A 25209-nucleotide genomic window follows, 5' to 3' on the forward strand; every position below is an offset into this window, starting at 1 on the left:
GCCTTGAGTTTCTTATCATCAAGTTCTCAGACAGTATCTCACTGCTGCCTCTAGATACTACCTAGATGCTATCCCAACAGTTTGGAGATGCCACTTACTGAGTGTATCAAAACTTGTGCAGAGAAATGTTCTAGAGCCCGTGCTGAATATTGCAGGTGGTTTGAGACTTTCTTTCATTCAGGAAAATGTTCATGATGAACAAAATTGTGGATAGACAATCGGGGCTTGAAAAATAAACAAAGAGCAAAGGGAGGGCATTTCTGTGACACTCGCCCTTTCAAAAGCCCTGCTTAGTCCATGACTGCAGCTTTCTAACCTGAGTCATAGGAGGGTTCTGACCAAAATAAAGCAATGCCGATCTGGAATAATTAGCCTAAGCTGAACTGTTAGTTCCAGGAATTCAAAAAGAATTTTCCATACCTAAAATTAAACTTTTGAGAAAACACCTTTACATTTTACATCTTACATACACTTTGTTACCTAGTATCTTCTGATTCAAAAGTTGTGCAAATTTTTCAAATATTTTAATCACAATAAAATCAGCAACATTTTGCCTCTCTAATCATATTTATTCTGTGTAATTAAATATATGGAATTATAGTAAGTTCAATATCAGGAGTCATGAATATGCCAAATAATTTCATAAACTGACATTTGAGTTTCATTGTCAGAAACCTCAGAAAACCACTCACTTACTTGTCCTTTTGATCAGAAGTCATTCTTTTTGAATTTTTATCTTAGTGAAGGTGGCTTTCCTTGATTACTTTCATTTTACTAAGAAGAAAAAAAAAATGTTTTAAAACACAGTCTAAATTAACAGCTGATGAAACTTCCCATTAAACAGTTACACATCCACAAGAGAAAAAGGTAAACACAGTAGTTTTAATAGTCAGCTCACAATGAAAATGAAGACAGCGATTTTTGGTTATAGTAATGAGTAGCAAAACTATTCTCCTGCAAGTCTTGTCCTCAGCATGTTTGATTCAGTGTAGTGTAAGCTAGGCTAGAGTTAAATACCCTCCACCCTCTCCCCTCCCCTCCTTTTTTTTTTTTATACCATGGGGCAGTCTTTCACATAACCAAAATTTGTGGTCAACATCTTATATAGCAAAGAGATAACTAAATATGTAAATTATATGAAAAGCAGCAAGGATATAGGAAAATAAAACACTTCATATAAATTATAGACAACAGTTAAAACAAAAATCCATTCGTTTCTTTTCTGACTCAATCCTACAAAATGAAGTCAACAGGTATTATTGTGTGAGCCATTAAGAGTGTCTAGAGACTGTGGTTCCTTCTGGTCGCAGCTGTCCAAGACGGACACATGGATGACGCACATCGTCTCAGTTCTTGACTGGAGTTGAGCTTCCTTTCATAGTCTTCTTTAGGTGGTGGTAATTTGGCAAGATTTTCATCAAGAAATCCAGCTGCAGTGTCTGGGGCTAGAAAGATTAGATCCTTAGTGGCTAGCACTGTGGTAGAGCCGTTTAAGCCACTGCCTGTAGCACCCATATCCCACATGGACACTGGCTGGAGTTGGAAACCAGCACCCTACGCATGTGCCACAGAAAGTAGTGGCAGGTGGCCCAAACGCATGAGCTCCTGCACCCAACTGGGAGACCTGCATGAGCTCCTGGCTTCCTCCTGGCCTAGTCCTGGGTGTTTCAGCCATGTGCGGAGTGAACCAGAAGACAGGAGATCTTTCTTTCCCTTTATGTCTCCCTCGCTCAGTTTGTAAGTCTCAAAATAAGTAAATATTTTTTGTTAAAAACAAAAAACATAATTCAGATTGACTAGCAGAAAGCAAAAAACAACAAACAAATAAAAAACAAAGGTGTCAGGAAGAAATGGGACTTGTTTTTGCCTTCCTGGGTTTCTTTTTAAACTCTGATAAAAAGACAAAGCAAAATGTTGTTTTGTTTTGTTTTTCTTTTACATAAAATCTACAGAGAAATCAGTTTTCATATTTGCTTTTGGAGATTTCATCTTGGCTTCCAAAATGTTAAAAACTTCCAATTCCAGAAGGCCACACAGGTTAAACACTAGAGTGCATTACTTCCTACACGACCTTCAGAGGCACTTGGCTGAGGCGGACTCGTCTGGTCTTCCCTCTGCACGTACCAGCTTTACTCTGCTCCTTCTTGTAAAGCTCAGGGAAGCTGGGAAAATATGATTTAAGAGCCTGGCCTAGCCACTGTGATTCCATAGGCCTGGACACTCCCTATTTTTAATAAAGACTTCTATGTAAGCCTTGTGATCAGTACAGTTTGGAGAATAGCACTGCCACCAGTAAAAAATAAACTTCTGATGCCCTCACTCATCTGGTTCTAACCTTCCTTCCCTAACCCCAGCTTCCTTTTCCCCCTCTTCAAACGTGTTTGCTGTGAGGTAGAAAGCAAAAGAAAATCACCGAATTTGTCCTTAATTTTTTTAGTCTAGATAACTAATGCTTCTTAATAATAACAACAATAATAAGCCAAACATAATAGAAATAGAGTAACCCAGACAAAACTGGAGTTTTAACATCTCAGAAGCTATGCCTCAGAACCAGAGTCAAGCATAAGTATCTTGAAAATATTTTCCTTTGCAGGACGGAAAGGCAGCTGAAAGGCTAAAGGAATCTAGGTGGGTACTTCAAAAACTTTTAGACAAATGGACTGAAGAGGCGGGTTCATTACCGCACAAACACCTTGACGTCCACGCAGTTTTCCCAGGAGCTTTGTGGGTAGCCCTTGTAGGCACTGCTTTCCACTTTCTGTATCAAAGTAAACGTGTCTTCCAATTCCACTGCTGCATCACTTTCAGGAAGCCCCTCAGACAGCGCGTGGGCCAACCAAAGGAAACGCCCAGCGTGCTACCTTTTTCATCACTCCAACATGAGACTTCATTTATTTACTCTTTATTGTTCTTGGCCGTTTTAGGAGAGAATCATTTCTAATACTCCAGGAAAATATCCATACAGTTGTGCAATTTATAAGCTGGAATTTACTATCGAGTTGTAATATTAATAAACTAACAGACCCGAGGTCATCTGTCACCTTTGAAGAATGGGACTTGAAGAAGGGAACCTGGCATGGTGTGTGATGCGCTGTGGGGACGCATCTTCTGTGAACACGCATGAGAGCAGGAAGCTCCCTCTGCCGCTCTCCTCTTGACCAACTTGCCATCATCAGCCATGTTTATATATCTGATATTAACCCAATCACAGAAGAATTAAAATCCTGCTCTTAGGAATATTTCTTTTTTATTGTAGTCATCTGCTTTTTAAATAAAGAACTTGTTCCTCATTAAGATTATTATGTGTAGAGCCTGGGCTGGCCAGGCCAGGGGGACAGAGCAAGAAATAAACTCTTGAGGCATCCCCCAAAGAAAGACTATTATGTGATTATGTGGAAAAATTAGCAGGGAAAAAAACCACTATTTTTATTTGAGAGGCAGAAAGGAGGGGGAGAGAGGGAAAAAGGAAGAAAGAGAGACAGAGATGCAAACACAAAGTTCAATATGCTGGTTTACTCCCCAGATGCCTGCAATGGCCAGGGTCAGGAAACCAACCTAGATCTCCTACAGGGCTGCCTGGGACCCCACTGCCTGACATCACCTGCCAGCTTCCAGCGCACACATTAGCAGGTAGCCAGAACCAGGAGCCAGAGCAGGACATGAATCCAAGCACTCTGACATTGGTGGCTGACCTGCTAGCCAAGCTGCTGCCCCGGAACCCCTTGGGCCGGGAAGATCTAGTACCTGTGGTCGCTCGGTCTGCACCCGACGGAGGCAGTCGGCACCGTAGATCACCGTGTTCTCCGGGATGACTTCAAAAGTGTTTAGGTTGCAACAGGCCCCGATGATGCAACCACTTGTCAGTATGACATTTCTACCTACATAGGCTACAGGAAAACAGATTTGCAATTGAAGACATCAAATGCTTTTCTAAGATGACTTATGATTAAAACTGCAGACTTGCCTTACAGAAAAAATTAAAGCAAACACTTCAGCTCTGAATGTGTGAGGAGAAAGAAAGGAAGAACAGCCCATGGTCAGCTGGATTTACAGCAGGGTTCTGCTGCCAACTTCTGTGACCTCGGACAAGAGGCTGGAAGAGCTCTGAGCTCGCACACTGACAAAATGGAAACCAGGGCACTTCACATTTTACTTCAAAAAATAAATGGGATAATAAATGTGAAGCGCTGGACACAAGTCAGATTCACAGTAATCACCCAATGCATAGAAAATGTCAATGATGATGCCTGGGAGTCCGAATTAAGATAAAAGCCTTAAGTAGATTAACAAAATGTGTTTTTACTTCTTTCATGCCAACCAGGATCAAGAAAGCAAAACCACCATTCTGTAAGAAGTGTCACCATTCAGGTTCTTTCTGGAGTTCATTTGCATGCGTGCTGGTGATGGGTCAGCGTGGTAGTTCCACAGGTTAATTCCCCCCTGCAAGCTCTAGCATGCCATGCGGATACCAGTTTGTGTTCCTGCTGCTCAACTTCCCATCCAGCTCCCTGTTTACAGCCTGCGAAAGCAGTGGAAGATGGCTCAAGGCCTTGAGACCCTGGAACCATGTGCGAGACTCAGAAGCAGCTCTTTGGATTGGCTCAGCTCTAGCTGTTGGGGTCATCTGGGGAGTGAATCACATGAAAGATTTCTCTGTCTCTCCTCCTACAAATCTGTCTTTCAAATAAAAACAAATACATCTTCAAAAAAAAGAGTTTGGAGACTTCAGAAGATCCTTTCCTGGCCCAATTGTGACACATGCATTTCTCTCTAAAATTTATTTACTTACATTTTATTTGAAACACAGACAAAGCTAAGCAACAGAGATCTTCCATCTGCTGGTTCACTCCTCAAATTCCCCCAATAGCAGGACTGCACCCAACAAAGCCAGAAGCCTAGGATTCAGTCTAAGTCTGTCATGCGGGTGGCCAGGACCCGAGGGCTTGAGCAAGCAGCTGCTGCCTTCAAGGCTCGCATTAGCAGGAAGCTGGATGTGACGTGGAGCTGGGACTCCAGGCAGACACTCTGATAAGGGATGCGGACCCAGTGCCACCTTAACTGCTATGCTGAACACCTGCTCCCGTTACATTTGTTTCTTGTCAGCTAGGGTAAACCGGCCTTTAGATTAAAGAAAGCAAACTGCTAGAGAGACTGTGCTTTTTAAAATGTTATAATACTTACCAATTAAAATGCCATGGAAACTAGTGTTTAGTAGGAATTGGTTTCAAATACTTTATTTGAACTTCACTGTTTGATTCTGACTTAAATGTACACAGGTAACGTTTTGATTTAGTCACATGACCAGATTCCCTTTGTTAGAGACAAAAAATCATCTGTGACATCTATGGTCACCGTGTCCAAGGCTGCCATCTTGCCAGATTCTGCACTTGTGTTTTTTCCAGTTACCGCAAAGAGAAACGAGCTAATCACTTTGATAATACAGTTCTGACCACGGCTTACCTTTTGATTCAATGACATTATTGTCCCCCATCTTCATAGCTTGGGAATCTGTGAGCTGGAGTTAAGCAAATACTGAGAAGGTGTTAACCTTCCTTCACTACTTACACACTGTGTCCCAGTTTAACACTGGGGTAGCAAGGTACGCAAGGCCCCGGGGGCTCACCTGGTCAGAACTCTGTGTATAACTCTGTTATAATTTACTTGGCTGACTCAGTTTGGCAAGCATTAGTCCAAGTTCTTAAAATCTTACAGAAAATTAATTTGTATTGACTGTTTAAAGGCCCTGGTTATTTCCTGTAGGCTTGTAGATTAGTTAATTCAAACACTTTGCTATTGTTGACATTTAGATGTTTTTTTTTTTCTACAAACATTTCCTGTTAAATGTCATAGTTCCACAAACACCACAAAAAGATTTTACTCTTTTCTTGGAGTAGAAAACCAAGCAGATGAAGTAGCGAACTCTCAGAGGGAATATCAGCACACCACGTAGGAAGCAGACGGACAAAGTGTGGTTCTGAAACCAGGCTGGAAGCCAGGGTCACCGCTCCAAGTCTCCTGCTGCTGAGCCCTCGTTGTCTGGCAGCGCAAGGCGTTTCCAGCACAAGCAGCAAGGCCATCCCCACACTGAGCCTAAGGTGCATGTGCTGCTAGCCAACCGCATGCAGGGCTCACTTTGCTGAGTTTGCAGAGACTGATCTGCTGCAAGGGCTGGCCGGCCTAAGTTTTAGACTATAACTGAGGCATACATTACAAATCTACTTGGTAGGTCAATTATGACCATTTTGAGTTGGGGAGCCCTGGATGTTTTATCCCAGATTATCGCACAGGATACAACAGCCAACTTCAAACACGTTGTTGGTGCCGATGACCATCGGCTTGGGTTCTGCATCCTCTGTATCTGGAGTTATGTTATCTGGGTACCTGTAAGAAAAAAGACAAAACACCAACATGTCAGTAGCATAACAACAGATTTTCCGTCCAGTTGAGAATCTGGTCATTGCTCTCCACTTGATCTAGAAGTCTTCTAAATGATTTCTTCATCCAAGTGAGTCATGTACCACCGGGACTGGAGAAGTCTGCATTCTGCATTGAAAGCAGCTCATGAAATGTGAGCAAGTCACAGGCCTGTGAGGACAGCCTGCCTTCGCTGTCGACACGCCAAGGCCAGGGGACAACAGACTGGCTACACTTTTCACCTGATGAACTGGAATAAAAATCTCATCTAACCTTGAAACTTTCCAACATTTATAATCATTTGAGATTGTGAAGTATAAATAGATAAGCACATAAAACAATTATTTCATTAGGTAGTAGCTGAAATATGTGGAAGAGTAAATGTTCATGTGCTAAAAGCAGGCAGCTATTCGAAACGGTGCTTTATCTGACAGCTGAGCTACTGCAGAGTAACCCCTGTTAATTGACTTACATCAAAAGCACCACGTGTTTTTAGAAAAGTAACTCCCAAAGCCTAGATAAGCATTAAAACAAGTCTGTCTTCTTATCATAGTTAAATATTTTCCCAAGATCTTAAAAATTCCATACATTGCTGTTATAAATTAGGTATAAGCCTGAATTGCCTGCCAAATTCTATCTAGAAAGACTCATACATGCTTGTAGAAATCACATGACAGTCTGACTCCTAAGGTCATGTATGTGTTCCAATATCTCACTAATTTATGCCTCTACAGTCTAAAAATCACTCATATGGTTTTTAAATCTCCAATTTTTCAAATACAATTGTGGGTGTTACCCATGCAGAACATTTGGAAACATGTGTCCTGGTTAAGTTCCCGTGTGTAGTTTCTGCCCAAATCGAGAGTCAACCAGGCACTCTCTTCTGCGTGGTCGGCAGGGTACTGGGAGGATGCAGGGGTGGGGAGATGCGGGGGTGGGGAGATGCAGGCTGGAGGGGGAGAGGCAATGAGGATGATCAGGCCACCCACGAGCTCCCTCACCTGGAGCCTTCCACTCCATCTGGTTTTAGGGTTGCCACATAACGTGCTGACAAAGATCCTAATGCCTCTCTAAAGCAGTGGGCCTTGCAGATGTTGCCTAGGAGCAGCTCGCTAACCAGCTGTGTGCAGGGCACCTCCGGAGCCTGTGGTGGGGGCAGCTGGGAGGCTCGTACTCACGCGTTTATGATGAGGGCCTGCTCTTCTATCAGGTTGCCTTCCCCAATCACTATGGGCCCGGCTTCGGCAATGATCCGCGCCTTGGGGTGGATCACTGTCCTGGGTCCTGTTAGAAACAGGGTTGGAGAAGATTCGTATGCTAGAGGGTGGGAGAGGCTGCGGGAGGAACATTTTCTAAGTGTATGCCAGGCACCATGTTGGTTCTTTACAAACAGTATCTTCTTGGCTGTTACCAGCAATAGTTAGTGCCAAAGCTTCAGCGAGGCGAGGGAAATGACATAGGCACAAGGGGCTGACGGCTCTGGCTCTCAGCTCCAATGTGCCTGTGATCTCAGGTGAAGGAGGCAGGCCTGCAGGGGGCACAGGCGAGGGTGCTGCAGGCGGGAGTGCGAAGGCTGAGTCCTCTGCCTTCTCTTCCCGAGAAGCTGGCAGGATCCCTGGAGTGGGGAGTGCTAGGGGATGCTGCAGGCTCCATCATGTCCACGGCACTGCACCAGCGCCCCGGGAGGCCCTGGAATGCTCACACACTCCCTCCCCAGTTGCTGCTATCTGCCCGCAGGCTTAGTGTTTTGGTGATAACCAAACCACCAGCGGGAAAAACATATCCTCCTTTTAGCCTCTCTCCAACACCCACCTCTCTCTCCTCTCAACACCAAGACTATTTTTATTGGTCGGCAAGTGAGCAGGAAATAACAGTCTGAAAGTGAGGGTGGACAGACAAGTATTGATGGAAGGTGGGGAGGAAGGTCAGGAAGGTGACACTCTCCCTGAAAGCCAGTATTTCATTGTATACAGCAGTTACTCAATAATCATCATTTACTGTGACAGGTAAGATGCAGAGCTATATGTTATGCGGAAAAGTAAAAAGAGTACAGGCTATTTTTGCACTTTTGAGCTTATCTAGGAAACCAGGGTGCTCCACACCCAGTCACAAATGCATGAAAATTAACAAGGAGGTTTGCCTGGTGCCCAGAGCATCTGAAAGCACCCTCCGTGCAGCTTATTCTTTTCCTGACAGTGAAAAGCAGAAGATTGATTAAGAGGGTGGGACCTAAAACAGGATGCACAGCCTGGGAAGAAATAACAAAAGCAGCTGTGGTATTTCTCAGTCACCTCTGGCTCCCCGAATCCTAGCTGTTAAAAGTCAAATCCCCCAGGCAAATTCTACTTGTAATACAAGAACTTGGGAGGAAAGAGGTTAGCAGAGTTCCCTGGGAAGCTTCGCACATTGACCTTATGGGTGAACATGCATACTTTTAGGAAACACACATATTCATGGATTCATGCACACATATATAAGGGTAATTCACAGTTCATGGAAGGTGAACATTGTGATGGGGGCAGAGAGTTGTGCGGGAGGAGAGCTCTGGCATAGCAAGCTAAGGCTCTACTTACAGCACCAGCAATGCCAGATGGATGCGGTTTTGAGTCCCCTGCTCCCCGCTAATGGAAAACCGCCAGAGGATGGCCCAAGAGCATGGGCTCCTGAACCCATGTGGGAGACCGGGAGAAGGCTCCTGGCTTTGGCGTGGCCCTGCTCTGGTCATTATGGCCATGTGGGGAGTGAACCAGTGAGGAAGATCTCTCTCTCTCCGTAACTCTGCCTTTCAAATAAATAAATAAAAAGGAAAAAGAAAAAAGAGACCTACCACTTGGGACGTCAACAATACATATGGAATTGGCAAGTCAAGTCTCAGATATGCCACTTTCCATCCCAGGATGCATCCTGGAAAAGCAGATAATGGCTCCAGAACCTGGGTCCCTATTATAAAAATTTCCAAGAAAGTGAAAAGGGAAGAGTCCACTCCTATCCCAGAGATAACATCCCTGGAAGTCTGGGTTCCATGTTGCAGGCCTCCATACTGAGCACCACCCATCTATGTCTCATTAAAAAGCTCAAAGATAAATACAACTGTGGAGTGAAAAACACACATTCCAAGGGCATACTTTAAAACCAAGAACAACACTTATTCTATAATTTGCAGTTTTCAGGATTTTTCCATGTGAACTTATACTGAAAAGCATCTCATAGCACACTGCTGTATCATCATTTGCTCAACCAATAGATCCCTTAGTGATGCATATTTAATATTGGAGAAGTGGCACACACTACTGAAAAGGACAGGATGCCTTTGAAATGTAAAAAACTATCTAAGTCTTGCAGCTGCATGAATCCATTGAAATCTGCAGCTTAGAGTACAAGCCCAGCTTTACACTCCATGTTCAGCATGTCCTGGGATCAAGCCACGTGATCGTCTGCTTCAGGCTCTTCATCCTGAGCCCTCGGCTGGCACGCAGGCCTGGTGTGGAGAGGTCAGCCGCTGGGCTCTGTCACGCAGAGGCCTACGTCCTCACCTACATACACACACACACACACGGGAACTGCACAACCTTCCTCACTGAGGTGAGATGGCCAAGCCAGGCTCCAGGGGGAGAGTCTGGGACCAGCAGTATTCACCACCAAGACCTCACCAGTAGCTTTTGCAAAAAAAGAAAATAATTTTACTTTAAAAAACAGAAGAAAAAGGACTATTTTCCTTCTCTACTCAAAAGCAGGGTCATCACTGATTTTAACCAAAGGGACAAAGGATCACAGAATAATACCAGGACTGATAAACATGTTTTCCATAACTGGCTTTACAGTATCTTGGGCAGGAGCAAGTGACCATCTCGGCCTTGGCAGCAAGCAGTTCCCGGACCGATGTCCAGTCAGCAGGCGGGGCTCCGGGCCCTCACATGGCCGCAGCCCCCAACAAACAGAGCTTCCCCGGAGCTGCTGGAGGACGGATTAGTCAGACCAAGGGACCATTGGGTCCCGTGCACTTCTTTAACAGTTCCTCTAAAGCATACATTTGACAACAACTACTATGTCCCTTTCTCCCTCTCACATATGACATAAGAAATCCATACTTATCACATAAAAACTCCAACACATATGTATAATTATTTTTTTAAATTAAATCGCCAGCCCCAATGTTGTGGCATAGTAAGTTAATCTTCCACCTGCAATGTCAGCATTCCATATGGGTGCCGCTTCCTGTCTTAGCAGCTCCCTGCTTGTGGCCTGGGAAAGCAGCAGAGGATGGCCCAAAGCTTTAAGATCCTGCACCCACATGAGACCCAGAAGAAAAAGTTCCCAACTCCCAGCTCTGGCCATTGTGGCCATTTGGGGAGTGAACAAATGGATGGAAAACCTTTCTCTGCCTCCCTCTCCCTCTGTCTCTCCACAATGCTTTCAAGTAAAAATAAATCTATTTTTTTAAGTGTCTCATAATATTCCACACAACATTGAAGAATAATTTCTTAGGTAGTTTATAGAGATGCATTATTATTATTATAATAAATAAATTACTTACTGTTACCATTTATAATACTGTTTAATAAATAACTGGAAAAGTGCTAATTATTATGGGCCTTCTACCGGGAGGCCAAACAGCAGTTTAGGTTAAAACACCTGCAATTGGGCCCGGTGCGATAGCGTAGTGGTTCAAGTCCTCACCTTGCACACGCCGGGATCCCATATGGGCACCAGTTCTAATCCCAGCAGCCCTGCTTCCCATCCAGCTCCCTGCTTGTGGCCTGGGAAAGTAGTCGAGGACGGCCCAAAGCCTTGGGACACTGCACCCTCATGGGAGAGCCGGAAGAGCTCCTGGTTCCTGGCTTCGGATTGGCTCAGCTCTAGCCGTTGTGGCTGCTTGGGGACTGAATCATCAGATGGAAGATCTTCCTCTCTGTCTCTCCTCCTCTCTGTATATCTGCCTTTCCAATAAAACTAAATAAATCTTAACAAAAACAAAAAGACCTGCTATTTAGACACCAGCATCACCTGCTGGCAGCATCCTCAAACAACAGGTCCTCCAGGCCAAAATGGTCAAATTTTTTCATATAATAATTCTGCTTTAAAAAAAAAAAAAAAACAGAAAGAAAAGGACTACTTTCTCCCCTTTACTCAGGAAACAGGGTCACGATTGCTTTTAACCAAAAGGTCAAAGTATCACAGGATGATACAAGGATTAATAAACATGTTTTCCATAACTAGTTTTACAAAATAAGCAGGTATTACAGGCAGTGATAAAATGCACACAAACCTCTTACAGGACTTTTTGGGGCAAACATGAGGGAAGCCGACATACACACACTTAAGGCAGGATGAGACTCTGTTTAAGTGATTTTTTCCCCACCCCCTCAAGTAATCTTCTTAAAGCAATGTTGTGACTGCAGAGAAGGACCCTGCTTTGTTTGGGCTCAGGGCTGAGCACAGGCAGGGGAGGGCTGGCGAGTGCAGCACTGTGAGTGATAGCGCACTGAAGCGTGGGCACAGCTTATCCACGCACCTCTGCGTGCCACAAGCACTTTACGGGCATTGGGGTTCAAGTGTTTTAAAAATACATTACCGCACAGTTTTTTGTCTGTGTTTTTAAAGCCTGTGCGAGCCTTCCTGGAGCTCTTTCTGGTTGTCTATTTTTTTTTTTAACCAAATGTGCCAAAATCCTTGTTGCCTTAGCTCCTTGCTTGGCTAACTGTGTGCAGAGTTGGAGCTGCACTAGCTGGCTGATGAGCTAGCTTCTTAAACAGTTGGCAGAGCGTGATGCAATATAGTCAGAAACACATTCCTTGCATCAAATTTCCATGGTCCTCATTTGGTAAAGGCCATTCTCCCTCTCTATCTTTGCTAGAGAAAGCAATCTCTAGCAAAGTGTTAAAAGGCCATTTTGAAAAGCTCCAAACTCCCTTGACAATGACACCACGCCCTGACTGTCAGCTACAACGCCTGCACGGGCAGCCTGGGCTATGCCTCTTCCTCAGATCAGTCACTAAGCAGGAACAGGGTGCCTGCAGGAAAGGGGAGTGGTCTGGGTGAACGCTCAGCGGAGAGGCTAAGTGGACCTGCACCTCCAGCACAGGTTTCTCTGCGGTGCCTAGCCCGGCCTTCACCGAACGTCCTCGGCAAGGCCCATCCCAGTGCTGGCAATCTGGGCTGTCCGCAGACAACAGACATGAACTGGTGTGCTGGGAAGACCTTCCAAAACGTTCTTCAGCTCTCAAAGCAAAGCTTTCCAGCACACGATGCGTGGCTCACACACTGAACTGACCTGCTGGGAAGCGTCTTTACTGATCCCAGGAGTAGAATGAACACAGAGCTCCAATTTCCCGAGGATCATCTCCAACAGTCCCAGTGGGGGCGGAGGGCTCCAGCACAGCTCCTACCGTGTGGGAGGGCTTCTAAGCCCTAAGGTCTTGGACAGGCCAAATGCCTGCATTTGCAGGAAAACAGAGCAATGGGTTAAAGCTCTACTGATCTGAGAGATTACTTCTTCCAAAAATATTTCAGGATGGAATACTCTGTAAAACAGTAGAAATGACTGGAGGATGCAAGCAAACAAAATATGCTGAGAGAAAGTCCATCCACCAAGGCCAGCCAGCACTGTGGTGCAGAGGGTTAACGCCAGCATCCCTATGCCGGCTGGGGGAGCGGGGAAGCAGCTGCTGGTTAATGTGCCTGGATGATGCCCTGGCCCCTGGCTTCAGCCTGGCCCAGCCCTGGCTGCTGCTGCCACTTGGGGGGTGAACCAGCAGATGGAAAATCGACTTGTATCTAACTCTGCATTTCAAGTAGATTAAAATATTAACTAAGCTACAATTAATTATTACTTAATCTTCATTATGCATAGCACAAGAGAAAAAGATTAATTATCCTGATAAATTAAATAAAAACAAAAACAATAAAAACCATCTCACATATGGGATACCATTGTTGTAGGAGGAAGTTTAACTCACTGCACCACAATGTTGGCCCCAGTTATGATTTAATTTTACCTAATTCCCGGGAAATTTTTAGTCTGATGTATTTATTACTTCAGAAAAATGAAAAACGGCCAAAGATTACAGACAGTTTGCACCAAATATAACAATAACACAGATGGTTATCTGAATACCTATTCTGGAAAATTTCTATATTTGTATAACAATTATCTTTAAAATTTATAAAGAATATCTTTTTTATTTAAAGAATATCTTTATCAAAAATTCTTATCTTTATAAGTAACAAAATTAAAATAAAAATTGTGGAAGACAAAATATTCTTCTGGACCTTTTCCTTAATAATTGAGCTGTCTCTGTGATTTGGGTAACTTCTGTTTCATTTTTTTTTCTTGTTTCTAATTTTATTTTTGATGATGTTTACATGGCTCATTAGGGTGGGAAGGGTCGAGGATGAGGGGAAAAGGGTGAGACCATTGCTTCACATTTTCCTTTTCCTTCTTCCTGTATCTGGGGGAAGAGGAGAGCTAAGGGGAGAAGCCACAGCCAGACTCCCAACTGCCCCAGCACCCGGGGATGGGGAATGGTCACACAGTGTCATCCCAGGGTTCCCGGTGTGGCGCATGCTCCAAATTTCTGCTCAAGTGGTTTCGATAGCTTAATACTTCTGACATGCTGTTCATCTCGTTGATTCAAGGATGAGGGAATCCTTCCAAGGTCCACTGGCTGACACAGTCCGCCTTAGAGTCTCTGTTCAACTGGATATTTGCTGTCAATGCTTGGCTGGAGTTACTGACCAATTTGTTCTGCCCTCCTTCCTCTGTTATGGCACCAGGTATCCTCTGCAGGATCCAATGGACTGCTATATCCTCTATGTGCATCTGTGTATGCCGCCCACTGCTCCGTCTAAGCCCCTAAAGAGGACCAGCTCTGATGCATGCACTCTACCAGTCAGACTATGGTTCCTGCAATTTTCCCCATGGTTGGAGTTCTGAGTCCAGTGGTGCAGTTAGAGGGATCACCAAAGAAACCCTGTCTGAAGTGACCCCAGACTTGACTCTTGTGTGGGCTTACAAGTATAGGGTCTGCCTTCGTCTGTCCCCCACATCAGCCTACGCACACACTGGTAGTTGCAACTGCTGGGCCAGTTCTGTCTACAGCCATCTCTTATGAATGCTGCAGCCCAGCCCAACCCTGCCCCCTACACACTTAGCCCTCGTGTATACCAGCAGGAGTTGCAGCCTAGTTGGAGTGATCCCCAATAACCTCCACTAGGCCCATCCCCAGCCCTGGCTCCTGTTCTTGCCAGTTTGTGCAGCAGTTTGTGCAGCAGACTGGTCCAGACTTTGCCACATCCTATTCAGCTCTCATACACGTCAATCGGCGTTGAAGCCTAGCTCAACCCAACCAACCCCACTCTCCAGCACACACTCATGCTGGTGGGTGCTATCACCTGTCTAGCCAGGCCTGCCCCCAACCCTGGTTCTAATGCTCACCAGTGGGAGCTGCAGCCCATCAGTGAGGTACCCACATTTTCCCTACTGGGCCCATTACCAGTCCTGGTTCTGCAGTCTGGTTTGACTGAATTTGCCCCTAGTCCCAGTATCTGCCATCTGCTGCTTTGGCAAGTCCAACCAGCCTGCACTTACTCTGGCTCATGAATGCACCAGTGGATACAATCGGTACCCAGCCTGGCTCTCCCGCTAACCCAGCTCCAGTAGGTGTTGTAATCCTGCCTGGCCTGATCTGCCCCCATCCCAGTTCTCATGCTCACCTGTAGAAACAGTGCCCCAGCAGGGGAGCCCCCCTGAAGCCTCTCTTCTAGGCTTGAACCCTTCTACCCATGAGTTTACATATGCTGGTGGGTGCTGCAGCCCAGTCTGGCATGGTCCGTCTCACCTAGGTATTTGCCAGCAGGTGCTGTTGCCTGGCCTGGCCGGGTCTGCCCCCCCCACTGCAACTCATGCTGGTGGGTGCTGCAGCCTTGCCCAGCCCAGCCAGCACCTAGTTCCGGCCCTAATGAGAACTGGCTGGTATTACAGCTCAACCAGTCTGTCTGCACCCCATCCTGGTTCTCAGATCTGCCAGTGGATGTTATGAACTAGCCCAGCCTGACCTGCCCCCAGACCTGACCCACATGCATACTGGTGAGTACCATAACCTGGCTTGGTCTGCGCTGCTCCCAGCCTTGCTTCTTGCACTTACAAAGGGACTGCGTCCTGACAGAGGAGTTCCCCAAGCTCCTCTATCAGGTCTCCTCCCAGTGGCAGATTTCATGTACACCGATGGGTTCTTGGCCCAGACTGACTTAGTCCACCTCCCATCCTGGGAAGAACAGTGTCCTTGCCCAACTGGCTCAAACCCATTCCAGTTTTTACTGTCAGATGCTACAGCCCAGCCACCCAGACACAACTCACACATGTCTCAGCACACGCAGAGACCTAGTCCAGTCCATGCTACACCTACCCTGGCTCTCACAGGTATCAGTAGGTGCTGCAGTCTTGCCAAGGCTGATGCACACCAGACCCAGTCCTCATCCATACCAAGAGACACTAAAGTCTTGTCCAGCCCAGATTGCCGCCTCCACTCTGTCCCTCACGCTCATCAATGGGAACCACAACCCAGCCAGGGCATCACCTTATCTCCCCAACCAGGCCCGCTCCCAGCCACAGATCCTGCATGTGCCAGTGGTTGCTCTGACCCAGCTTGGCATAGCTCATTCCCTGTCTTAGCCTTTGCCATCAGATGCTGCTGCCTGATCCAGCTGTGCCAGATCCAACTCCCAACTCGCGCTGGCAGCTGTTGTAGCCTAGCCCTGACCACTCTGCTCTCATCCCTCGCTCATGCAGGCTGGTAGGTGTGATAGTCTAGCCTGGCATGGACCTGCACTCCAGCCTGTCTCCTATACATGTCGTGGACTAAAGCTGACACAGTCCTGCCTCATCCGCCCCCCTCCAGAACCATACCACACACTTGCTGATAGGTGGAGCTATTTTGCCTGGCCTGACCAACACCCAGGCCCAATACCACATGTTCACCAGTGGGAGTGATGACCCACTAGGGGAGTTCCCCAAGTTCTCCCACCAGGCCCACTCCTAGACTCAGGTTGCATACGTGCCAGCAGGTGCTAGGCCCTTACCAGCATAGTCTGCCCACTCTGTTCTGGCCGTAGTATGAGCCAGTGGATATTGCGGCCCAGCTGCCCCATACCCTATTCTTGGGTACACCTGTGGGTGCTGCAGTCTGGAGCTGCCTGGCCCATTCCCAACCTCATGAGTACCCATGAGTGTCAGAGAGTTCCATGGTCATGCCTAGCTCAACCTGTCACTACCCCGAGCTCTTACGCAAAACAGTGGAAACTGCAGTTCACAGGGGTGAGCCCAGATATCCCCCACAGAGTTTGCCCCCAGACCTGGCTCTCTCGCGTGTTGGTTAGTATCATGGCCCAGACTAATGTGACCCGTCCCTTGTTCCGACACTCACATGCAGGGACTGTGATCTAGCCCTGCCAGGCAGGCCCTCAGCCCAACCCTTAGCATGCAGTGGTGAGTGGTAGTCTCCTTGGTCCATGGTAACTAGCCCAGCTGAGGTCTCCCGCATGGGCTGGTGCATCAGTCTGACCCAGTAAGTTTCTCCAGCCTCTGCCCTGCAAACCTCTGTCTCAGTCCCCTTGTTTACCTGCAAGTACAGAGGCCTTGTCATTGGGAGTCCCTCAGAAGTCATTCCTCGCCTGCAACACACGCCCTCAGCAGTTCTCCCTCTCCCGCCTCCCCTTTCCCTGATCAATGCACTTTCCCTGTGGCCAGGAGCACATGGGCTCCCCAGCCCAGCCTTCCAACTCATGGCATATGTGCTGGCCTGGGACTGTATCCCTCCACACACCCAAGATCCAGGTACATTCAAAGTTTCCTAAGCCCGGTTTGCCAGCCCACCAGGCCAGTGTGCTAACCTGGGGTTCTCTCCTTCCCCCACCCTGCCCAGGACCAAGCACCTGGAGAAATCCCACCCCACCCCGGCTCACTCTGCCTGCCTGGACATGAGCTCCCAGGGCCAGTGCTATGCCCCGGCCCTCTGCAAGCCTGCATCCCCAGGCCCCCATAAGCTGGCTGCCCCTGCTGCTGCAGGAATAATGGCAGTAGCCACCCTTGGCCCTGTAACTTCTGTTTTTTAAAAAAATAGGTCAAAAATAAATTTAACAGGAGCTGATGCTGTGGCACAGTACGTGATACCAGCATTTCCTTCAGAGTACAGAGGAATGGCCCAGGCGCTCTGTTGCTCACCCAGTTTCCCACTGATGTGCCAGGGAAGGCAGCAGATGTGGTTCAAACACTGGGGACCCTGCCGCCCATGCGGGAGACCAGGATTGAGTGCCTGGCTTCTGAATTTGGCTAGCTCAGACCTGGCTAGTAGGGCCACATAGGAAGTGAAGCAGCACACAGACGTTTGTCTTTCCCTCATTGTCTCTTGCCTTTAAAATAAACTGTTTTAAAAGGACAATAAATAAACAAAAATTAACTTGGAACTATCCTGTGACAAACCTCAATCATTATAGATTTCTTTCTTAAGGAATTTATAATCAAAGGAGCTGATGTTGTGGTGCAGTGGGTTAAGCAGCCTCCTGCAATTGCAGCAGCCCATATGGGTACACATTTGAGTCATTGCTGCTCTACTTCCAATCAAGCTCCCTGTGAATGAACCTAGGCAAGCACCAGAGGATGGCCCAAGTAACTGGGCCCCTGCCCACTCATGCCAGACCTGGATGAAGTTTCAGGTTCCTGACTTCTGCCTGGCCAAGCCTGGATGTGCAGTCAGTGAATGGAAGATCTCTTAGTGTCTCTCGTAACTCTGCATTTCTTATCTTTCCTTTTTTTTTTTTTAGATTTATTTTTATTGGAAAGGCAGACAGATCATATTTACAGAGAGATGAAGATATGGAAAGACCCTCCATCCACTGGTGGTTCACTCCCCAAGCAGCCGCAATGGCTGGAGCTGAGCCGATCTGAAGCCAGGAGCTTCTTCCAGGTCTCCCATGCGAGTGCAGGGTCCCAAGGCCTTGAGCCATCCTTGGCTGCTTTCCCAGGCCACAAGCAGGGAATTGGATGAGAATTAGAGCAGCCAGAATAGGAACTGGCACATGCAAGACAAAGATTTAGCTACTGAGCCATTGCACCAGGCCCCTAACTCTTCATTTCAAATAAAGTAAATTTTTTAAGAAAAAAAATTTATATTCACTTCTTATGTTATAATACATGACCAAAAATGTGTTGCACTGTCATTTTACTTGTTAAGTATTGGAATGGTACACAGCAGGTGGTCAAACATTGGGTAAAAAGGGGGTTTACACCCTGTATTTCCCGATATAACCTGAGCATTTAGGAGATTCAGGGAGATAACAGGAATAAAGAAGGGGGAGAAGCAGCACACAGGACAGAGAGCGCTGAACCCTGACACCCCAAGTCCCTGTGTGAGACAGGGGACCCCAGCTGGCAGCTCCTCTGTCTGCGATGACCAGAGGTAACTGCAAACACACGCACATGAGTAGACACATCTGGACTACACACACACACACACACCTGTGTAGACACATCTGGACTACTTTATTATCATAAAGCAAATATCACACACTCACTGCTTAAAACGCGAGGGGCATTTGACACTCTTCACTCTATTCCTGTATTTGTACTCGCCAGCCGGAAGAGCTGAGCAGTACTCCTTGACGCCTGATAAGAACCCTAAGGACACACAGGAAACTGAAACAGGCAGAAAGACTGTGGAAGAATACATTGATAAATATGTGGCCTTCATGATTTCTCCACAGGAGAAGGTGAAAGTGGTTGAGGTAATAGAAATGACAGCAAGTTAGTACGACACTGAAAAGAAATGGGGCTGCTTTCTACAAAGTTCCAGAATCCTGGCACAATCTTCGCTGATTATCTAAGATACAGTGCCAAAACTGGTTGGAAATCTACGGGGGGAGGGGGAGAAATGACACTTTCCTTTTTTTTTTTTTTCCTACTAAAGAAACTATTGTTATTGCTATTATTATTCTAAGGATTTACCTATTTATTTTGAAAAGCAAAGTTACAAAGACAGAGCGGGAGAGAGAGAGATCTTCCTTCCACTAGCTCTTTCCCCAGATGGCCACAAAGGCCAAGGCTGGGCCAGGCTGCAACCAGGAGCCCTCACAATCCATCCTGGTCTCCCAGGTCTAATTACTTCTCTTAGTCCATTAGCAGGGAGCTGGATCAGAAGTGGAGCAGTCTGGACATGAACCCGGGTCCACAGGGGATGCCGACACTTTAGGCAATGGCTTGATAAGCTACTCTACAACACTGGCTCCCTAAAGAAATTCTTTAATAGAAAAAAAAATTCTCTTTCAGGAAAATGTGGAGGATTTTGCATGTGATAAAAACTGTTAATTGTCATTTGCTTCTTTTTCCTCCAAAAAGAACCCTGATACTGTTAGAGAAAGCAATATAGCCAACTAGGACATTTCCCAACCTTCCCTGCAGCTTGATGTGTCCATGAGATGAAGTCACAGCTCAGGGACACAGAGAGGGGCTCTGAGGGACTCTCAGCAAGGCTATTTAAAGGCAGGTGACTGCCTTGGGCCAAGGTCCTTCGTGCCCACTGTTTACCTTCCTCATCCACAATGACCCTTGGTGTTTGGACCACGACTTTCAGACCTATGACGCCAGAGCTCCATGCTGGACACGCAACTGATCAGAGTTGAACTGCTTCCCTCCAGACTTCTGAGATGAGGCAAGAGCCCTGTCCTTGTTGAAGCCACTGCCTCGTGCTGCCGAACTGGACTCCACACAAAATGGCACAGACGGGGCAAATGAAGGTCAGAGAGGTGACAGGATCTGTCCAAGGTGACCAGCAGCTGACCAGCAGGGAGCAAGCAAAGCCCGCTCTGTGGACTCGCCGCGCTACTCTAGCTGTGGCCACCCAGAGAAATGCAAGCTGCACGAAGGCAGTGCCTTTGTCAGCTGTGTTCACGGCTGTCCCTGGTCCTGGCGCATGGCAAGCATCCGACAGACACCTCTCAGCCAATGAATGACTCCAATGCCGCATCACCAGCATTCCACATGGAAATCCAAACCCAGCCTCCACCCAGCATCTTCTTTTAAGAATGTCAAACACTTGTAGGAGGAACTACTTCAACAAAACCAGGACACTAGTGATACCGACACAAAGGGTGATCTCTATGGAGAAGCACTGACATTGATTAAGCCTCACCAGTTCTTGACAAGCAACACTAATAAACTCTTACCTATGGTCACATCTCCCCGGATTTCACTTTCCACACACACAACTGCTCCTGGGGCAATCTTCACACTGAAGGCAGAAAAAAAGTTACATTCACCATGGGCAACACTGAAAACATTGCTACAGAAATTATCCTGAAGCAGGTTTTAAAAATTGGTAAGAAAAGGGAAGGTTAACTGTGACAGTCAGGTTTTAACACAGTATAACACTTTCAAGCAGCACACTGTCCCTGAGGCTGAAGGCACAGGCGATCTGCCATTAAAACATACCAAAAGAAAAGAGCCGTGGGGTTTTTATTTTAATATCTGTATTGTTCCCTCATTCATTTCAAAGGGAGAGAGACAGAGAGAGAGAGAGAGAGGAAGAGAGAGGTCTTTCATCTGCTGGTTCACTGCCCAACTGGTAACAAAAACTGGGGCTTGTCTGGGCCAAAGCAAGGAGCTCCAAACTCCCTCTGGGTCCTCTACTTGAGGGTCAGGGACCCCAGCACTTGAGTCGTCACTGACTGCTGTTCTGGCACCTTAACAGAGGCCGAATTGCAAGTGGAGTGGCCAGGAATTGATTCAGCACTGCAATATATTTGTAGGAGTCCCCACATGACAGCCTGGTACTGTTTCCTTTCTAAACAGTTGTTACAGGACCAGTGTTACAATGGGGTGAGTTAAGCTGCTATCTGCAACGCCAGTACCGGTTTGTGTCCTGACTGCTCCGATCCCTGCTCATTGCCTCGGAAAGCAGCGGATGATGGCCCAGGTACTTGGGTACCTGTACCCACTGGGGAAACCCGGATGAAGCTTCTGGCTCCTGGCTTCTGCCTAACCATGGGACTCAAACTGGTACCATACAGGATGTCGGTGTTACATATGGCACCTTCACCTGCCACGCCACAATGCTGGCCCCTGCAAAGTCTTTTCAAAGCCCTAAGATGAATATGTATCAAAAAGAAAAGAAATAAAGAATCTGTGAGTCTATATTCAACCAAAGGCTGTGCACAGCTACCTGTGTATCCATCACTTTGTCAGGCACTGAAGTCGTGTGTGGCAGAAGTTAATGAAATCCCACCAGTGATTCTAAGTTAGTTGCCAGGCAACTCATCAAGAGTCAACCTGTCAGAATCACAGAAAATACCTAGGCTTCCTACTGACTGAGAGGAGAAAGAAAAACTTGTGAAACAAAAACTTCAGCAGGGCCCAGCACGATAGCCTAGCAGCTAAAGTCCTCACCTTGAATGTGCTGGGATCCCATATGGATGCCAGTTCTAATCCCGGCAGCTCCACTTCCCATCCAGCTCCCTGCTTGTGACCTGGGAAAGCAGTTGAGGATGGCCCAAAGCCTTGGGACCCTGCACCCACGTGGAAGACCCAGAAGAGCTCCTGGCTCCTGGCTTCAGATCACTGGTTGCGGCCACTTGGGGAGTGAACCACCAGACAGAAGATCTTCCTCTGTCTCTCTCTGTATATTTGCCTTTCCAATAAAATAAGTAAATCTAAAATATAATAATAATAATTTAAAAAAAAAGACACAGCAGAATTACCAAGCAGAAAAACCCCACCTGCTCCAAGGCTTCACTTTTACACATGAGGAAACTCAGACCAGAGATTGCCTCAAGCAAAATTCACTCCTGGAACAGAACTGTCCTAGCATTCATCTCTTTTTTAAGTGTTAATTGAAGGGCCAGCACTGTGGCAGAGCACGCTAAGCCTCCACCTATGGTGCCAGCATCTCACATGGACACCAATTTGAGTCCCCAGCTGTTCTACTTCCAGTCTGGCTCCCTGTTAAGGAGCCTGGGAAGGCAGCGGACAATGGTACAAGTGCTTGGCCGCTGCGCCCACACAGCAGACCCAGAGAAGCTCCTGGTTCCTGTCTTCAGACTGACTCAGCTCTGCCTGTTGAGGCCATCTGGGGAGTAACCAGTGGATGGAAGATCTCTCTCTCCGTCTCACCTTTTCACTGCGATTCTTTCAAGCTAAAACAAACAGAAAATCCTTTTTTAAAAAAAGTGTTAATTCAGTTTCCTGGACGCAGATGCTATTCTGTGACGACTGGGTGCTGCTGCCTCTAAGGGACCACCTTTTATAAAGCCATTCCTAACATTCTCCACGTACAGTTATCATTTTGGACTAAAATGCACAAGCTTTGTAGGCCCTTACGCCTTGGTAGAACACATTTCACTCCCATAACACATCTCTTGACACCTCTAGTTTAGGCCTTACTTCCTGTTGCAATTTTCCGGTTGTAGTGCGTGTGCCACTGAAGCGAGCAGTGTGTGATATTCCATTCCCTCAGCCTTGCCCATTAGGGAAAGAGCACCAGTTGATGTCCAACATGTTCCAGGGACTGGGAAGAGGACAGACTCCCAGGCACCCTCTTGCTTCACCCTCAGGTCCAAGAGAGAGATCTAGGAGAGCTCGTGTCCCCATCAACAGGCCTCCCCGTGCAGCAATCATCTCTACACCAACTACACTATCCGAACATTCAGGGACCCCACTGCATCCCAGAATGGGAAAAGAGCGCAGGACATGGGGCTGGGAGAGGAGGTGTCACCTCAGGCCTACTAAACTCACTTGGCAGTCTCTCATTCTCACTGTACTACTCTACACAACATTTACAGTTCGTTAGCACGGCCAGCCCCACGCTGACAAGGGCCACCCAGCCCCACGCTGTCCCCAGGGACACTGCCCACCCAAGCCCACACTGTCCCTATGGACACGGCCCACCCAAGCCCCAAGCTGTCCCTGGGGACACGGCCACTCAGCCCCACGCTGTCCCCAGGGACATGGCCGGCCCAGCCCCACGCTGTCCCTATGGACACGGCCGGCCCAGTCCCACGCTGTCCCTGGGGACACGGCCCACCCAGCCCCGCAGACGGCCCGAGAAGGGGCAGCAGTCGCTGTCCCCGCCAATCCCGCCCAAGAGCCCTCAAGCGCAGATCCTTGGCCAGCTGGAGAAGGGGCGGCCAGGACGGAGGAACCAACACCTTCCCGGCACGGATCCGCATCCCTTCTCAGCCCTCCCGGCCCAGGCGACGCCAGGCCCCGGGCCTTCGGCACCACCAAGCCCAAGCGCCCGGGATAAGACGCCAGCTCGGCGTCCGCCTTTGGCGAGCAGGACCGGGTTCCGCCCTGGCAGAGAGCTGAAGACAAGCTTTTACTTCAGCGCCGACCCACCTCTTCTGCGTCTTCTCCGCCATATTACTGCCCGGTATCCAATTGCAGCCGGGATCGACACCTCCGCCTGGGTAGACCGATGATTTCGAAGAGCGACTGGAGGGCCTGGCAGGAATGGATCGAGGGGCGGGGCGACGGGCGGGGCCTGGCCGGGGCGGGGCGGGGCGGGGCCTGGCCGGGGCGGGGCCTGGGCGGGGCGGGGCGGGGCCTGGCCGGGGGCGGGGCCTGGAGTCCTGTTTCATTGCTTTTCGCAGTTTCGTATTTGTCTTTTTGGTTTTTGTATTTGTCTTAAGACTTCGTTCTTCCTGCTGCGACCTGGAATAATCAACCCATCGCTTTAAAAGTGCCCTCTCACAGGTCGCCGCTTCTCCAACTATTTGTAGAACTTCCCATCTCTGAACTGTTGTTGATGCTAAGTTGTGGCTTTTAATGGGTCGGGCCAATATTCTGCCAGCTCTGTCTTCAGATCAGAGATGGTCTCCCCAAGAAGCTGTTGCATTTATCGGGACAATAAAATGCTGGACTCTATGCATGGTACATGCTTGCAATGAAAGAATTATGACTGGATTTGAACTGTAATACTGCAATAAGGTGGATGAATCCACCATGGGGGAGGACACGGGGAGGGACTGGGGGAATCCCAGAGCCTATGAAACTATGCCATAAAATCAAATGTAATTAAAAAAATAGTAACCTACAAAAAAAAAAAAAAAACTTCCCATCTCTGCAGTTAATTGTTCCTTTATCCACTAACAGTATACCCAGACACCCAGAGTTCCTCCCAAAAAGCTGGCGTTGTGCTGTGTGCCTAAAGCTACCACCTGCAACAGTGCCAGCTTCCCGGTTGGGCACCGGTTTGAGACTCACCTGGACCACTTCTGAGCCTGCTAATTCACCAAGATGGCCCAAGTCTGGCTGAAGCTCCCGGCATGGCACAGCCCTGGCAGTTGCAGCTATTTGGAGAGTGACGCAGTGGATGGAAAAATTCTCTGTCTCTTCGTCCGTCAGTGTGCCTTACGGAAAAATAAATAAATAAAGACTCTTTAAAAATAATCTTAAAAACAGACAGCATTTGCTTTCATTGCTGTCACTACGGTAGACTAAGACCCAATAGGAGAACAAGGAACCATATCTTTCTTAGCCTTTGCTCTTGGCTGGAGCCTAACATAAGTGTTAGCTGTGTTAGTCAGTTTTTTTTTTTTTTTTTTTTTTTTGCTAATTTAGCTAAAATACTCAAGAGGAGCTTCGTTTGTCCTGCATGTGGTCTTGTGAGGAGTTAGAAGGGTTAACTGGCAGTTAGGAAGGGCCCTCCCCAAGCCCCTTGGGAATAAGGAGTTTGTATGAAACCTGACGTCAGCTGATGGTACAAAAGACACTGGCCTGAGAAAATGAAAAGATTGGGCCCGGCTGCGTGG

The 25209-nt window shown here is 47.4% G+C and overlaps 1 protein-coding gene and 1 long non-coding RNA gene across 3 annotated transcripts in view; both read right to left on the bottom strand.

Moving 5' to 3' along the window:
- LOC131481367 (uncharacterized) overlaps positions 1–25209 on the bottom strand; it is a 322287-nt gene that overhangs the window by 153402 nt on the left and 143676 nt on the right. The window lies entirely within an intron of this gene.
- On the bottom strand, positions 457–23912 carry DCTN6 (dynactin subunit 6). 2 transcript variants are annotated; one of them, XM_058669851.1, is made up of 7 exons: positions 23795–23912; positions 20629–20693; positions 7593–7698; positions 6293–6381; positions 5461–5508; positions 3745–3887; positions 457–774 (listed from the first exon to the last, which is right to left on the bottom strand). In XM_058669851.1, exons 1-7 carry the CDS (start codon positions 23815–23817, stop codon positions 772–774), a joined length of 477 nt encoding a protein of 158 aa, XP_058525834.1. In that variant the 5' UTR covers positions 23818–23912; the 3' UTR covers positions 457–771. The 2 variants fall into 2 exon arrangements, with proteins under 2 accessions (XP_058525834.1, XP_012784562.2); XM_012929108.2 differs by lacking the exon at positions 457–774 and adding an exon at positions 863–1445 and having other exon boundaries at positions 23795–23899.

Source organism: Ochotona princeps, chromosome 11, assembly GCF_030435755.1.
Source record: "Ochotona princeps isolate mOchPri1 chromosome 11, mOchPri1.hap1, whole genome shotgun sequence".
Classification (NCBI taxonomy): Eukaryota; Metazoa; Chordata; class Mammalia; order Lagomorpha; family Ochotonidae; genus Ochotona; species Ochotona princeps.